Source organism: Perissodus microlepis, chromosome 5 (genome assembly GCF_051167445.1).
Source record: "Perissodus microlepis isolate ML-2025 ecotype Zambia chromosome 5, ASM5116744v1, whole genome shotgun sequence".
NCBI lineage: Eukaryota > Metazoa > Chordata > Actinopteri > Cichliformes > Cichlidae > Perissodus > Perissodus microlepis.
Window position 1 is genome coordinate 10,124,222 of NC_140465.1, and position 14,995 is coordinate 10,139,216.

Below are 14,995 nucleotides of genomic sequence, written 5' to 3' on the forward strand. Positions count from 1 at the left end.
TATTAGGTTTCAGAATCGTCCCGTCTAATTATGCCGCCTTTGACTCCCAAGTCTTTCAACCTGGCTACACAAATAATTTGTGCAACCAGGGGTATTTAAATGGATTTCATTTAATGTAGGCACATGTGATTAATGTAATAAAGATGGGGACAGGAGCGAGTTGTTGAGGTGGAAGATGGTGGAAAATTTGGAAAGGTAGGTTAAACGTAAAACGGGCGTTATATCATCTTGTGAAGTTTGAGTTATATTTCCAGTAATCAGTCTTCACTGTAACACTGATTTCATTGCTTTATTAAAGTGAATAAATCGCTGTAATATTGCTGGAAGGTTGTTGTTAAGATAGATTTGAATGTATATAAAAGAAACTATTATGATCTGTTTAAGCTCACATGTTATGTTACATGTTATTGGCTCCACAAGTGACAAAACACATTTTTAAAGGCTATAATTTCCTTCAGATGTAATCTGGAAAATACTGGTATATTGCTATTTAGGATGCAGCAAAACAAATATCTGTCTGATGCAGCAGAGAGCTGCGCTTTCGGGTAGCGGAAAATTATGAATCAGCTAAATGATCAACGCATTTTATATGAGCTCATGGATAGGCTTGCAGAGCTTTGCTGCCACTGTCATTATTTGTGTTTAGAAGGCAATTCTGGAGGTGCTGAAATGAAAAAAAGAGATTATGTGCCTGAGTGCACGCACTCTGCCTATGAATCATAGGAGAAGGACTGTGCTGTTTAATCGATGACACATTCCAGGCATTCATTTACTAAGTTGTTCATATGGGGAACGACTTTAAGTAGTTTTGCTCTGAGCACTTCAGGAAAATGCACTGCCAGTGTTACACGAAATGAGAGCAGTGGCAGGGGACATTCCTGTAACAGCCTACAGCAGACTGCACCGGGGGATCACAGCTTCTCTCTAGCTGAACCTTATGCACTAATAGTTCGCTGCACTCAAAAAATCCAGCTTTATTTAAAACACACATAATGGCTGATGTCATTTTTATTTTATTTTGGCTTTAAGAAAATATAAAAACTGCACAGTAGATTAGACAAGGCAGTTTCACAGCACTGGTCGAGTGTGCACTGAATGTCTCTTGATTAGGATATACGATGAAAACCCCCCCAAAAAACCCCTTTCCTTCATATTTCAGCGGCTCTATTGACTTTGTCAGTTTGCATTATGAAAGCATTGTGTCACCTACAGGTATTATGTATATACAGGCCTATTTGTCTTCTATCTACTGTCTGCCAGGGAAGACAGACCGAGAGTTAACTTTGCGACAGCTCCCAGAAAAACTAATACAGAATGAAGATATGAAGAAGCTGTTGTAGGGATGGTGTGGTGTATAATATCAGCTGACATGTAACTAACTGTGAATGTGAAAGTGGTTGCAGCTCACTTAGATTATGAAACTATATGAGATAAAAACAAGATGTCTTAGTAGACGGCACAGAGCCAGAGGGCCACGAGCTGTTTCTAGCTAATAGATCCACGAGGGACAAGAAGCGAACAGGGCACTCGTTGGATGTTACGCATTGTGGCCACGTTAAGTTTGTCTGATTTTCTGTAGCTGTCATGGTTGTGGTCAGTTAAAAATGGACATGTTTAGAATTGGGCTTGCATTGGATTGCAATTTATATAGCATATTTCTGGTGTTTTTCTTACTGCTCAAAGTACTTTAGGCTGCAAGCCCCAATCACATAGCACTATAAATCTTTAACCACTTTGTATATCTTACATTTACACCTACAGGCAATTTAGAATCGCCAATTAACGCAATGCTCTTCCGACTGTAGGAGAACACTGGATCACCCAAAGGAAACCCACACAAGTACAGGGAAAGCATGCAAACTCCACACAGAATCGCCCCAAGAAGGTTCGAATCAAGAAGCGAGAGTGCTAACTACTGCACCAGTCTTCCACCCTGATGTACAATACCATAAAGGCAAGCCATATAGAGACGTAGATCTGCCAAACTGTTGAGCTATTTCATATGAAACATGCAAATATGAGAGTCTATTGCTTAATTTATAGGCTAATTCCAATAACTTCCTTTTAAACCTATAAATATGTAGTTGGAAGCATTGGGTCACACACTGAGATGTTAAAGCTCAGTTGTATCACAACCATGTCTGTGTACAGCCAGCACTTTTGACCATCTATATCCAGTCACTGATGCAGTCTGACCAATAACAAGTATTGTGCCGATGGCACAAGCAGCAGTGTCTCACTTCCAGTGTGGATCAATGGCCGCCGCCTTGAGGCGCAGACACCATTCTATTTGGGATGATAGCTTGGGGGGAAAAAATCAAGGTGGGAAAGGTAACACAAAATAGAAAATACCCTGGCTAGTCATACCCAGGCACTGTCGTGGGAATAACATCTAAATTGATTTCTGCATCATGCTCATCTTAAAATTCCAATCTAGCAGCGATGTTTGCAATACTGGCTGCTTAGGTAAAGGCATGTGTTCAGCCCCTTTGTGTACTTGTGTGTGTATATGTCAGTTGCCAGGTTAAGGCGATTTTCTGACGAATGTATGCCACTATAAGGTATGCTTTTATGGCCCAGATAGCACATCATTCACATTCAATTATTAAACAAGATTACCACACTGGACTACCGGTTGCAATCGTTTTTTAAAGGAATGCCTGCTTGTGTTCTCGGCACTGTATTCAGTCTGAGTTTAGCACCTACGTACTTCATCTGCCGAGGGGAAATGATCGTGCTGAATCTGAATGAGGCATCTTTGGCCCTCCGGGGTGGCTCCGTCTCCTTGTGGCCTAAAGACTGTGTCCTTCACAATCCCTGCTTGCCCTTGTGCCTCTCATTTGCATACCAGAGAAAGAGGCAGCTCATTGGCTGAGAGTGGAATTGGGGAAAGTGGTTCCATCCTGCAGCCATCAGAAAATCACCTTTACCATTAACCCAGACTAAAGACTCTGCTGAGACTGTGCTATACAACCGCTCAGTTTGTACCTGACACAGGAGAGAATAGCAACAATTCACTTTCTGTCTAGTCAGTCCAGGGATTTTTATGTGTTATTGTGGATTTTACATACTTGGTGTTCTGCGTCATGCCGTAATCACAGAGGACAAGGATTCACTTTCAAATTCAGAAAAAAAGGAACTTTTTGTGAGACGGCCTTGAGGCATGATATAATGTGGAAGAGACAGATCAGAGAATGAATATGAATTGTAGCAATTTATTTGTGAAAATGTTTTCAATTTATTAGATTATGGCTTAATCGAATTTTAGGATTTCTATTATTCGTGAAAGCCTGTGTGAGGACAGAGCAAGGACTAAACATGTATTTGGTATTTGGCCTTGGTGTATTACTAGCCTAACGCTAGTCTACAACAGTAGAACTGTTAGTAATTTCCAGTTTAAGATTCAGTTTGGTCATCCAACAGTACTATTTGTTCAAATTGAACCCACATTTACAGGATAAACCCAATTGATTAGGAAACTCAGGTAACTTAATGGAGAACGAGAAAAACGGAAATTGCATGAACTCGATGACATGGCAAAACTTTTCAGGCAGTGTGTGGGCAAGACAAATGCTCTAGTTTGCCTTTCCATCATCCAAACTTTAGATAAGTTCACTGCAGATACTGTGTGTGTGGGCAGGTTTGGACTGACGGCACAGTGCTTTGTCTCTGGCAGGCAGCCTGGGGGCCAGGCCAGTTGTGAACTGTCTATACAATTGTGGACAAACAACATGAAATTGTATCTGACCTCTCCTTAAAAATGCCAAGGTACAATCTTCTCTGCAATCAAAGAAGCATCTGTCTGTCTATCTAGCAGATAGATAGATAGATAGATAGATAGATAGATAGATAGATAGATAGATAGATAGATAGATAGATAGATAGATAGATAGATAGATAGATAGATAGATAGATAGATAGATAGATAGATAGATCTCTGATATGTATGTCTTTATTTCTTTACTGTATGATGTAATTGAAGCCAACACCAGAAAATAGCTGTGTCGTGTTTACTGGTCTGAATTATAGTACTCTGTGGTGCACTGGACATTTTATGAAAAAAATAATGCAATAAAAAAAAAAACCACAAATTCAACACAAACAAACAGCCTTTTAAACCTGTGAGATGTGCTGTGTGTCCTCATCCTGCTTTGTGTCCTGCATGAAAACATTATTTTGCATTTTATAATCATTAAATGTTGAATACTGTGAGATGTACAAGCTAAACTCATGTGACGTATTCGTGTACTCTGCGGCTCGGAACAAGAAGTTAACTCCTCACTCCTTCCAGTTCGGCTCTTGGTCATTTATTCAGAAGTGGCAAACAATTGAGAAACTGTGTGTTTACAGCTGTCCCGCTGTGTGGATTCAGCACTATGAAAAATGCTCTCTGTTTAATGGGAAAGTGTGAACTGTGAAATCTCCCAGGGAGGCTGCTCTGTGACGACATCGGCGCCCCTTGTGGGACATGAAATGTCATCCTCAACGCTTGGCCATTCAGCATGTGCAGCATGATGGATTTTAGTTTGCTGTGTTTTGGGTTGAAATGGGAGAGGAAATAAGGTGAAGAAGTGTAAAGGAGCACGGAAATAAATTATCATTATGGCAGCCGCTGACAATCATAGACAGACTAGTCATTTGGCTGACAAGGGTATTGGTGGTTGGTGGGTACGGTTAAGTGTCATGGGACTAGGACAGTGATGTATTGCATACCCATCAGAGTATGTGCTCATTTGTTACAAACAATGGTGTACAGCAGGGGATTGGTGTGTTTCACTTGAAAGTATGCGGTTCACCGTTTTGACTCAGTTTCAGCTTTTGTGTGTGTGTCTGTGTGTGTGTGTGTGTGTATCAACTTTGTGTTTTGTCACCACTACAAGTTCTTTTAAAAAATGTGTGATGAACATGTTAGCTGTGACAGTGCTGCCACTGCTCCCATTTGTTGAGTTCAATAATTAAAAGGATTAATTCTACTCTGTCTGATACTGTGCTATTACATTTCATAGAAAATGGGCCACTGGTAATAATGCCCAAAGTTGCAGAAAATAGCTATCATTGAGGGGAAGTTTTAGTGTCATTAATGATTTTCGAACACTCTTAGTTGTCCAGCTCTAGTGAATGATCATTATAAAGCTGATATTCACTGTGACTCATGGCCATAATGACTGTAATTATAGGCCACAAAGCCCCCACAGGTAAGGAGTGTGCCCTTTCCACAAATTATAGGTTGCTATCCAAAATGATTAAAGAATATGAATGTGATAAAGTGCGAAGACAGAAGTGCCGTCAAAGAGGAGTGAGGCTCTTTATGAAAGCTCCTAAAAGCAGCCAAGCATTTACCTTCTATGCAGGGCAAAAGTTTAGGTTTTACTTGAGATACCCTTGGAAGTTACAAGTGCAAGTTTTATAAACAACACTGGCCGACATCCTGCGCGCACATCTCGGCTGCATGAAAAGGGTTGTCCTTGCTGTCAGGCGTTGATTAGCCATCCAGTGTGATGTGGTCATGGCTGTCTCCCTGTCTCAGTGGGAGGTCGGCAGGACTTGATGGATGTCTCTCTTTTGAGATTGTACAGTCCTGTGGCGTGGGAGGAGGACCTGGCCCCGCTTATTTATTCATGCTGGGCTCCTTTCTGCTTTGTCTAAAATGGTGCAGGACCTCCCTCCACAGCACGACTCCATCATTTCTGGATAGAGCTAAGCAGTGCATAAAAGAGAATGAGAAAAGGCAAAGGAAAAGCACCTCTTCCGTTTCTGATCCCCAAGCACCTTTTAAGCAAAAAAAAAAATCCACTTAGAACTGCATAAGTAGGAAGGGAGAAATCGCTTGATTTCCTACACGAGCACCGAATTTGAGGATAATCTTCACAGTACGTCGTCGCAGGATGTATTTCTCCCAGACTCTGGGTATAAAATACACACACACAGGGATGTGCGTGTAAAAAAAGACAAACGTTTATGGCAACAAAAAAGCACCCGCAGACAGGTCGTGCATATGCACAAACTCCTCCACTGTTTCATTTTCTTTAGCACAAGCTAAATAAGACTTAAGGATGGCCAATCCCAATAAATAGGAGAAAACAAAGACGGAAATGACCCATTCAGGAGGAGAAAGCAGTCTCTCTCTCTCTCCTTTACTATATTCCCTCATGATTCTGGCAAGACCACTGGGAGATTGATGTCTCTGTCTTTTTCATACCTTCTGTGACTGCTCAGCGAGGCACCGGGCTCCACGAAACTAGCCAAATTCCTAAATGATGAATGTACACTAGCGCATCCACTGGGACAAGAAACGAATCTAATATCTGCCGAGAGAGGAGGTTGATATTGAAAATCATCTGGAATTTTGCCTGGCCTGATATTGGAAATCCTTATTCTAATTGCATGAATGAATTGAATGCTCTGTTTTGATAAATCCACTCTGCCAGCAAGGGAATTGTATAAATGAAGCATCACAGATCCGTTTGTGTTTACCGCATGTGTGTGTGTGTTTGTGAGTGTGTCTGTGCCCGTAAGTCATTTTCATACTCGTCCTGTGCCGTTCTTGATTGCTTGTTTACTCAAGCAAAAACTCTGTTCACAATGTTAACATATAAAATAAATGAAACTCTGACGAGATCTTCCACCCACATATTACAACATATCAAATAGTCGTAAGAGGAACATTTTTCAAAAATATCAGTCACCTTATGGAGAAATGGGAGGCAGCATATCAGTATAGAAAACCATTTTTATTTCTCATAAGGCTGTCCTGTAATGTACTTATAGCTACTGGGGGATAACTATGTTTCTCCTTTGTGACTAATACTTTCTCACTGTCACTTTGAATAAATCATCTCTCTGGTGTGTGTAAGAGGAACATCTACATTACAGACACTCTCACCCGTGACCACGCTCCGCTGCAGAAACGTAATTGTCCTATTATGGTCAGAGTTTCTCTGATGTGTCTGAGGGGAAAGGTCACGGGTGGGTGTTGCTGCTTTCTTTAGTGAGGCAGTTCTATACAGTGTTTTCCTCAGCTTTACTGAAACAACAAGCGCTTTCTGGAGTAACCAAACAACATTGCTGAATGACAAAAGTGAGCAGAACTTATTTTTATGATTCCGTTGTGGCTTTTTCCCCCAATGCGAAGCAGTCCTAGACACACCGCACTGTGACGACAGCCTCTGGCTCACATTCAAGGGTTATTCAGGATTCCAACACGGGCTTGAAATCTGTAAATATATTTTTCAGCTTCTTGGATCTGTCAGCTTAACATGTAATGTATTTATATATGTGTATATATACACAAATTATCTTACATACAAAGAAAAGAAGTGCTCATGAATTTACACTGGGCATGCCCACCAATAAAAGTCAGAATGTTCGTCGTGGAGGATGAGCGTGAGGCCATGGGGTTGACCCTAAAGCCTCTCTGAGAGTCTTCATTAATCGACCTTTCTAGTGGTAACAGCTGACAGTTTCCTCGGTCCAGCCACAACAAAGCCATCAGTCTCAGGTAGTGAGTCAAATACAAATGCTTTCCACACAGAAATAAAAATAAACCGACGTAATTTCCCCCAATGTGCCCTCAGTTCCACAGATTCAGGTTCAGGTCTATGAAAGTTTGCCAACAAGTTCACCCTCAGACGGGCGGGGAGACGTCTTCAAATTATGTTTTAACAACCTCTAAATAGCCCCCGCTAAGCTGCTTCAGTTCTGAATAGGGAAACAGAGTGAGGGAAGAGTAGGTCAGAAACTGGCCACAGCTGTGTGGAAGAGGAGAGTCACCAACATGGAGCTCATTGATCAAACACGGGATTAGTCTGTTTTCAAATCCTTGGCACCACGCGAGCAAAGCTGTTTTATCTGGAATCTGGGTGGATATCCTTTCTATGGTCCCAGGTAATCCAGTCAGTAGCCGTGGATGTAATAGTTTTAGTCCATTCGATGAGAAGAGAAAGGGTACATGAGGGGAAGGAGCCTGGCACTGAGCCCTGCAATGGGAGCTCTCTGTTAGGTCCTGGGATGAATCTGCAACACAGAGGAAGAAGAGGAGAGGAGACAAAACACACATATGCTTAGATCGAACAAAGGCATACAAGTGTGTGAGGATTAGACCCCGAGGAATTGCTTCGTTCGCACGTTTAAAAAAAACCCCCCAAAAAACGAGGGGAGTCTTTTGAGCTGTGGAGGCTTTGTACAGCCCCGTCTCACCTCCTGGTTTATGCTGTGACAGAAAACAGAAAAACAGACAGCTTATATGCTTGGAAACCACACTGAAGATGGAGGGTTATTTGGCATTTTTATGTGTACCAGGATAAATCAGCAAAATTCTTTGCATAGGAAATCCTGGTGTGTTTCCATGCTGTGCATGTCTGCTTCATGGTATAATCTTTAGCATATTTTTGCCTTTAACATTGAGCAGTTTTGCAGGCCCCCTCACAGCCTGCTCCAGCACCTTCATTTGAACCTTAATAGTCAGCCAGCCAATTTCAAACGACCTGATAAAATAACGTTGGCTTTTCTAAATAGGATTGGGGGCCCCTGCTGTGGAGTCTGAGCTGTCTCGCCATGACTCTGGTTCAGGGACTCTTATTCAGCCCCAGTTGCAGACCTGGACACTTTTCAATGCTGCATTGTACAGCCTTGATACTGCTATTGAAAGTCCTGCTTTTCAGCATCCCGCTCATCCTGAAGCTCAATAAAAACGGTGCGCACGATGTCTGCAACAGTTACAGTTGTCAAGTTCCTTAATCTCTTTTCATTGTTGCAACAAAAGCATGAAAGAGTTTCATCACATTTCTGACTTATGTTACTGCTTTAAGAGTTTACATTAAAGAAACATCATGTTTCTCACACACAGCGGTGCCAATTAGAAATCCCATAATCCTCTTCAACAAAGAAACACACTCATGACATTTCCAGCAGTCTTGGCAGGTGGTAACCAGGTGTATGGATTTAATTATGGAGGGTGCTGTGTTGGACTCTGTAATCTCTAACTCACAGTCAGAGCTCCAGTAACTTGTACATGCCAGTAAGCAAGCCATGTGACTTTATTAGCTCCCCTTCCTCAGTAACAGTAATGTGCACCTATATTCACTCATTCCATTTATGAGGAGGTCGTATGATTAATATCTGAAACCATACGAAAACATGTGCATCTGAAAATATAATGCAGTGCAGCCATAGCACCGACAGACTTGTTATTGACTTGACAGAATAATTGAATGCAGCGGCAAAGTAAGAATTTTAGCAGGCCATTTATTTCATCTTTGAGCCGTAATTCAATTTTGTTGCAAAACACCGATTTGACACCAGTTGTAAATGAACATCAGCTCATTTATGCAATTTTCAAGAGCCAAGAATCATCCATTATTCTGCCTTTCTTCCCATCAGAGTGGTGGATTTTGTCTTCAGGACATTTAGTATTTAAAAAATATATATTTAAAGATTTTTTTTCTGGTTTCTCTGCAACATTTATGGCAGATACCTTAGTCTGGGGCAGATATAGACAGTTTTTTGTTGACAGTATTTCAAGAAAATCTGTAACGTGTCTTCTTTTTAAAACATATACCAGATATTAATGCATTATCTGTATAAACTAACAGTAGAAGGAAAATATATTTAAAATGTCAGCTGAACACAGAATTGTTCATTCCAAATAATGTTCATTTTTGCATCTATTTTATACAGTAGCATTTTAATATTTTGTTTACTTCTTTTATAACTTATATGCTGTCAATTGCACAATTTGAAACATTTCATGTAAAGAGAATTTTATAGATTTTACTAAAAGATGCAAATACAACTTCTGGAAAAAAGTAGAGTGTGAGTGGTAACAATCACACTGACTTATTTGTGTTTTAGGGATTTTTTTTTTAATGCAGTCGTTAAATCGTCTGACAGGAACAGCAGGATTGATGTAGTCACCTTTTTAACTCTTGTGAATGATTCACCGCAGCTGTTGTTATGTATGCTTTAAATAGCTACTCGGATTTAATATTTCCTCCTCCGGGTCTCTTTCTCTGTATAGATTCTCAATTTTTCCCAATGATTTTAAACACTTTTCCCCCCTCTGGGCTCATCTGTCCAGCATTTGCATATGTATGATCTACTGTCTGGTGACATATCAAAATTACCTCTGCCAGAACAAAAGCAGTAACAGGTTACACCATTGAGGATCACTTTCGGTCTGAAATGCAATCCACCAGAGGTTTGTTAGCGGGAAGAGAAGGGTTGTATGCAAATGTCGTCATTTCAACCCACATATGCATGTAAGAGCAACTAAAAGTGTCCTCTGTTCTTTTTTGTCCCCTTCAAACAAACAGTGCAGCGAGCACAAGTGGAACGCTCAAGGATTTCCTGCCTGTTCCCATCTTTGCTGGCAACTTAGGTGTCTGCATTCTAATTTGCTGGGTGCATTAAATTGCAATTTGCTCAGACTTCAGTTAGTAAAAAGACCCAAGGACAATTGCCTTAACAAAAGGATTTAGTGCAAACACAGCCTACCCTTTCCCCTTTCTTGTTTAGTGCTGAACAAATCAATCATGCTTGCTCAGAAACCACTTGAAATAGCACTAAAGAGCACCCTCTGAAAACAGAAGACTCCAGACAAGAAAATACATCAAGATCCATTTAATGTGACATTGACAATGGATAAAGAAAAGCAAATGAACATAAATTAATCAGCAGCACTTGGAATGAATTCCTTCACCATTACTATGTATAAATATGTCATAAGGATGACAATCTGGGCACTTTTGGGAGTCTGAACCGCATCTGTTATTTTAGAGTCTCATCCTTTAAACAAAGTGGATATCTCAAACAATGCACTGTTTATGATTAGTTTATAATTTTTCTGTTTGTCATCGTGATGACATTATACAAAGCTGAAGGAGAAAGAAGCGTTGTCAGGCTCAGAGATGGAACGAATCATTCCTGGGTGAAGCTGGACTGTATGCGGCACGGCCGTTTGGAGTTCATTTTGATCAACTTCAGAGCTCGATCTCCCGATTTGACAAATTAGATGGTGAAGCATCTGCTGGCAGGTCACTTTTGCTCTCGGGCTATCTCACAGATGGGCTACATCCTGTCACAGTGTGTTATTTTGCTTGAAAAAGTGCCCTCTGCTCCTTTTAATAAGGGACTTACGGCACACTGAACAGCAAGTAAATCATGTCAGACTAGCTGGAGATGGAACACACTGAAAAGTGTGAAAGATGGTGCTCCACTTAAATGTAACGCTTTGCACTCACTAATCTGAACACTTGATAGTGGAAATATTGTGTCTTTATACAGTTTAAACAACTTCTGTAGATGAATAAGAAACGTTTGCTGCAGTGTGAAATCACTAGAAAAAGTTCAAATTCATGGGATGCGGGATGACGCTCGTATTAGATATGTATCACATTCTCGCTTTGATAGTGACAACATATTGATATTCACTCTAGTACACTAACAATGAGGTTATTAAATAAATGTAATTTTTTTCTCTCGCTATCATCAAAAGGGGAGAAGAGTGAATAAGAGAAAAGATGCTTCGATTACAGCCTCTCTCATTCTGCCTGTCTCTTTTAAGGTGTGTAATTGTTTGGAGGGAGCAGAAATGGATTGATCTATTTAGCCAGTGGAGCGGGTAATGCAGATCTATGGTGGGCGAGTGTTTTGGAAGGTGCTCCCCAGCCTCGCTCTCACTGTGACTTCCACAAACAATAGGGCCTGCCTTGTCTGCTGATACAGAACAGGCAATGAAGGGCTCCCTCTCTGAAAGACATAAAGAAAGAAAAGAAGAAACATGGGTGTCAGGCACTGGCTTTTTGCTTGTTGCTTCTTACTTTGAATGCCAATTTTTTGTGAACGATGATGATGATGAAGCCTGTCTTTGGCTGTACATGTACGCACGCCTGTCTCATTGTGTTTCACTTGCGCGTTTCAGAACCAAATAAAAACTTCTAGGTGGAACAAAATGACTAGGAAAAAGAAAATACGCTGCTGTGTTGTGAGTTTGGTGGCTTGTAAAGGAACAAATACAAATGAGGCAATTTGGCCTGAGAGGCAGGTGAATGAGGAATGTTGATTAAAAAAGAGAGCAGAGTGCAGGATAAAAGCCCTTTCATGTAGCCTGTGGGCTATGCTGTGTGCTGATAGCTGCTTCAACAAGACCCTCTGAGGGGGATCAGGACATCAAGTTGCCTCTGATAAGAAGCCACACAACGAAAAGGGAAGAGATCTGCCCGCCAGCCTCAGTTGTGCACACATGAGTGTACCCGTACAAACACAGACATATCAAACACATCAAACATGTGCGTGCATACACAACTAGGAGCACACACACATGGAGGAGCAAGTAGCATGTCACAGATTAGTGCCTAATGGGATTGGCAGACCGGTGCAAGGCGCTGTAATCAAACCCACACAGTGGCCGATAGCAAAAAAAAGGACATGGAACAAAGGAGGCAATGAAAGGAAGAAGGACAGATCCTGCCATTACACACTGATCACAGACAGCAAGGTTCTGCTAAGAGGCGGACCTGACTCTGTGTGTGTGTGTTTCTACAGTGCTTTGTGAATGTGCTGCTATAGCATGCTGTATGCATATGTATGTTAAGCCATCTGCGCACTAAACATTTTACTGATACATGAGCCACAGTTTCTGTAAAAAACTTTGCAGTAACTTGCTTATTATTTATGTGTGCTCTGCCTGCGCTTGGTGATAAATATTTACAGTGGGTGGCGGTGCGATCAGTATTTGTGTCACGCCTGCCTAATCATGCACAGCATGTAAACACACTTGATTATTTCGCACTGAGTATTTGGGTTAATGGGAAGTCATTGAACATGAGTTGGTCCCACTCCTACTGCCCAACACTCAAATGCATACAGTGATGTGAGAGAGACGTGAAAACATAGAAGGAAAAAAAAAGAGAACAGCTTAAAAAAAGACTAACCTTTACAGAAGCAAGAATGCAGCTCAATTTCTGTTGACGCATCCTCTGCATTTTGCTTCCGGAAGCTAAAAAGGGGAGTATGGCTGGGTGTTCTGCAAAGAGAGGGTCAAGAAAAAAAGGACACGTGTGTATTCGGTAGAAAAGCACCTGCAGGTCTGACCTTTTTACGCTCTTCTCTTAAGATTTTGACATTAGACCAAAGCCATGTGGCAGTATAGCTTTTCCTTCTTTTGTGCGCAGAAATTAACAAACTCGATTTCTGCATCTCAAGAGAGTAAATAAATAAAATAGAATTCACTGCCTCTACTTTACTGTGCAAAACATCTTGAGCCACCCCGCATTGCTTTATATTTTGTTAGGAAAATAGCTAATAGGTGCAATGATTTATTGAAATCTGCAAACATACATTTAGGACAACCCCCACCCACCCAAAAAAAATTGTTTTTTTCTATCCAGGTATCCTTTTACTGCTGATTGGGATCATTGTCATGCTCCAAAATGAAGCTGTAATCAATCAGATGCTTTTCCAGATATTATTTCAACATAGATCAAAATCTGATGGTAATTTCTCTTTTAATAATTCCAACAATCTCCAACACCACTGGCTGAAATGCAGCCCTAAACCATGACAGAGCCTCCACCGTGTTTTACAGGTGGCTGTGGACCCTCACTGTTGTACTCATTGCTGATACATGCTGATGATGATCTGAACCAAATTTGGATTCAGCACTCCGTAAGACTTTTCAGTTCAGTTCTTGTGCAATTTGGCGTACGCCAGCCTCTTCTCCCTGTTTCTCTTCATTAAGATCAGATTATTGACAGCCACACTTCCACTGAGACTGAACATTTCTGATGAAGCTTTAGAGAACAGTAGATCAGCTGAATAGCCAGAGGCATCTCTCAGGTCTTGGCTGGATACTGTTCACCTGCTGTAGATCATTTTTGGGCCTGTCAGTTCTTTGTTTGTCCTCTACTTGCCTGGTGTCCTAAATTGTTTTAACACAATGCACACCATGTTGACAATAGCACTTTGGGAATGACCTTGTTGGTGCAAAAATATTTTATGCCTGTTAAACTGTGTTATCGTAAGCGTTTTTCATAGTGTTGACTAAAGAATTAGGAAGAAGTCACATGCTTTTGCAAAAGGCTGCTAGTCATAAAGTGTCTAAAGACATGATTTATAATTGGTTCTTTGCTAGGTTGTCTGCGATGTGGCAATATAATAATATAATACAGATGCGGTTCATATAATACTATTTGGCTGATTTACAAGTCAGTGTTAAGCGACTCATCCAAAACACAAAACAGAGAGCGCAGGTATAAGGGCTGGACTGGAGAATTAGTGAAAAAGAAATGTCAGAAAGCCTGCCCAAGACATTTTTAAATACCTGGCTCCTTTGAAGTGAAATACAAAGAAATTACAGGTTGCTCAAGACTTTTGAACAGTACTGTTCATAAGACAGCGATCATTTTAAATCGACTTTCTTCACATTATGCAGTGGGCTGCATTGATACTTCTAGATGCATTCTAAAGAGTAAACCAAGTACTGCACCTTACCTTGACAAGCTGGCAAGACCCCATTCGATCAACTTCTTTCTGAAAATTTTAAGCCTGCGATGGCTGTGAGGGGCCCCTTTGAAAGCTTTATGTCTATTTGCTGGCACATAAATCTACAGAACAACCTTGGGAAGCCCCATGACGTCTAGCCTTCACTGGCTGTTCCCCGTTTCTCTACTATCACATTAGCCTCTGCTGCTATTCAAAGTCATTGTCACCAAGCACTGGAAGGGAGAAAGGGGGTCAATTAAGTGAATACAAATCAGGTGATCAACTTGTCACAGTGCTGGACTGCTGGCTTCGAGGACTAAACTCTGCATTATTTTTGCATACTGCAATCGAAGTGAGTGCACAAAGCTGAAAAAGCAGTGGAGGAGCAGAGCAGCCATTAACTTTATGTCGTTGACAAGTGTGGCCTGAGGCAGATCCCACCTGTTTGTTTACCACCTGCTTTATATTTATTTTTTTACTACTATGGGCCATTAGATAGGTTGCTTACACTGAACAA

General features: G+C 41.0%; 1 protein-coding gene across 4 annotated transcripts in view; it reads right to left on the reverse strand.

Annotated features, from left to right (window-relative positions):
* Nucleotides 1-6,712: 6,712 nt before the first annotated feature.
* Nucleotides 6,713-14,995, reverse strand: part of tafa1b (TAFA chemokine like family member 1b) — a 122,140-nt gene continuing 113,857 nt past the window's right edge. Inside the window, exons 5-6 of one of the 4 annotated variants that reach the window (XR_014800235.1) lie at nt 12,930-13,021; nt 6,713-8,013 (exon numbers count right to left, since the gene is read on the reverse strand). Coding sequence is in view for 2 of the 4 variants with exons in the window: in XM_084927765.1 (XP_084783891.1) it covers nt 11,629-11,745 (117 nt within the window). In the remaining 2 variants the exon portion in view is untranslated. Of the gene's footprint in view, nt 8,014-10,602; nt 11,746-12,929; nt 13,022-14,995 lie in introns of those variants that run through there. The other 3 variants (XR_014800236.1, XM_084927767.1, XM_084927765.1) reach the window with 3 other exon arrangements.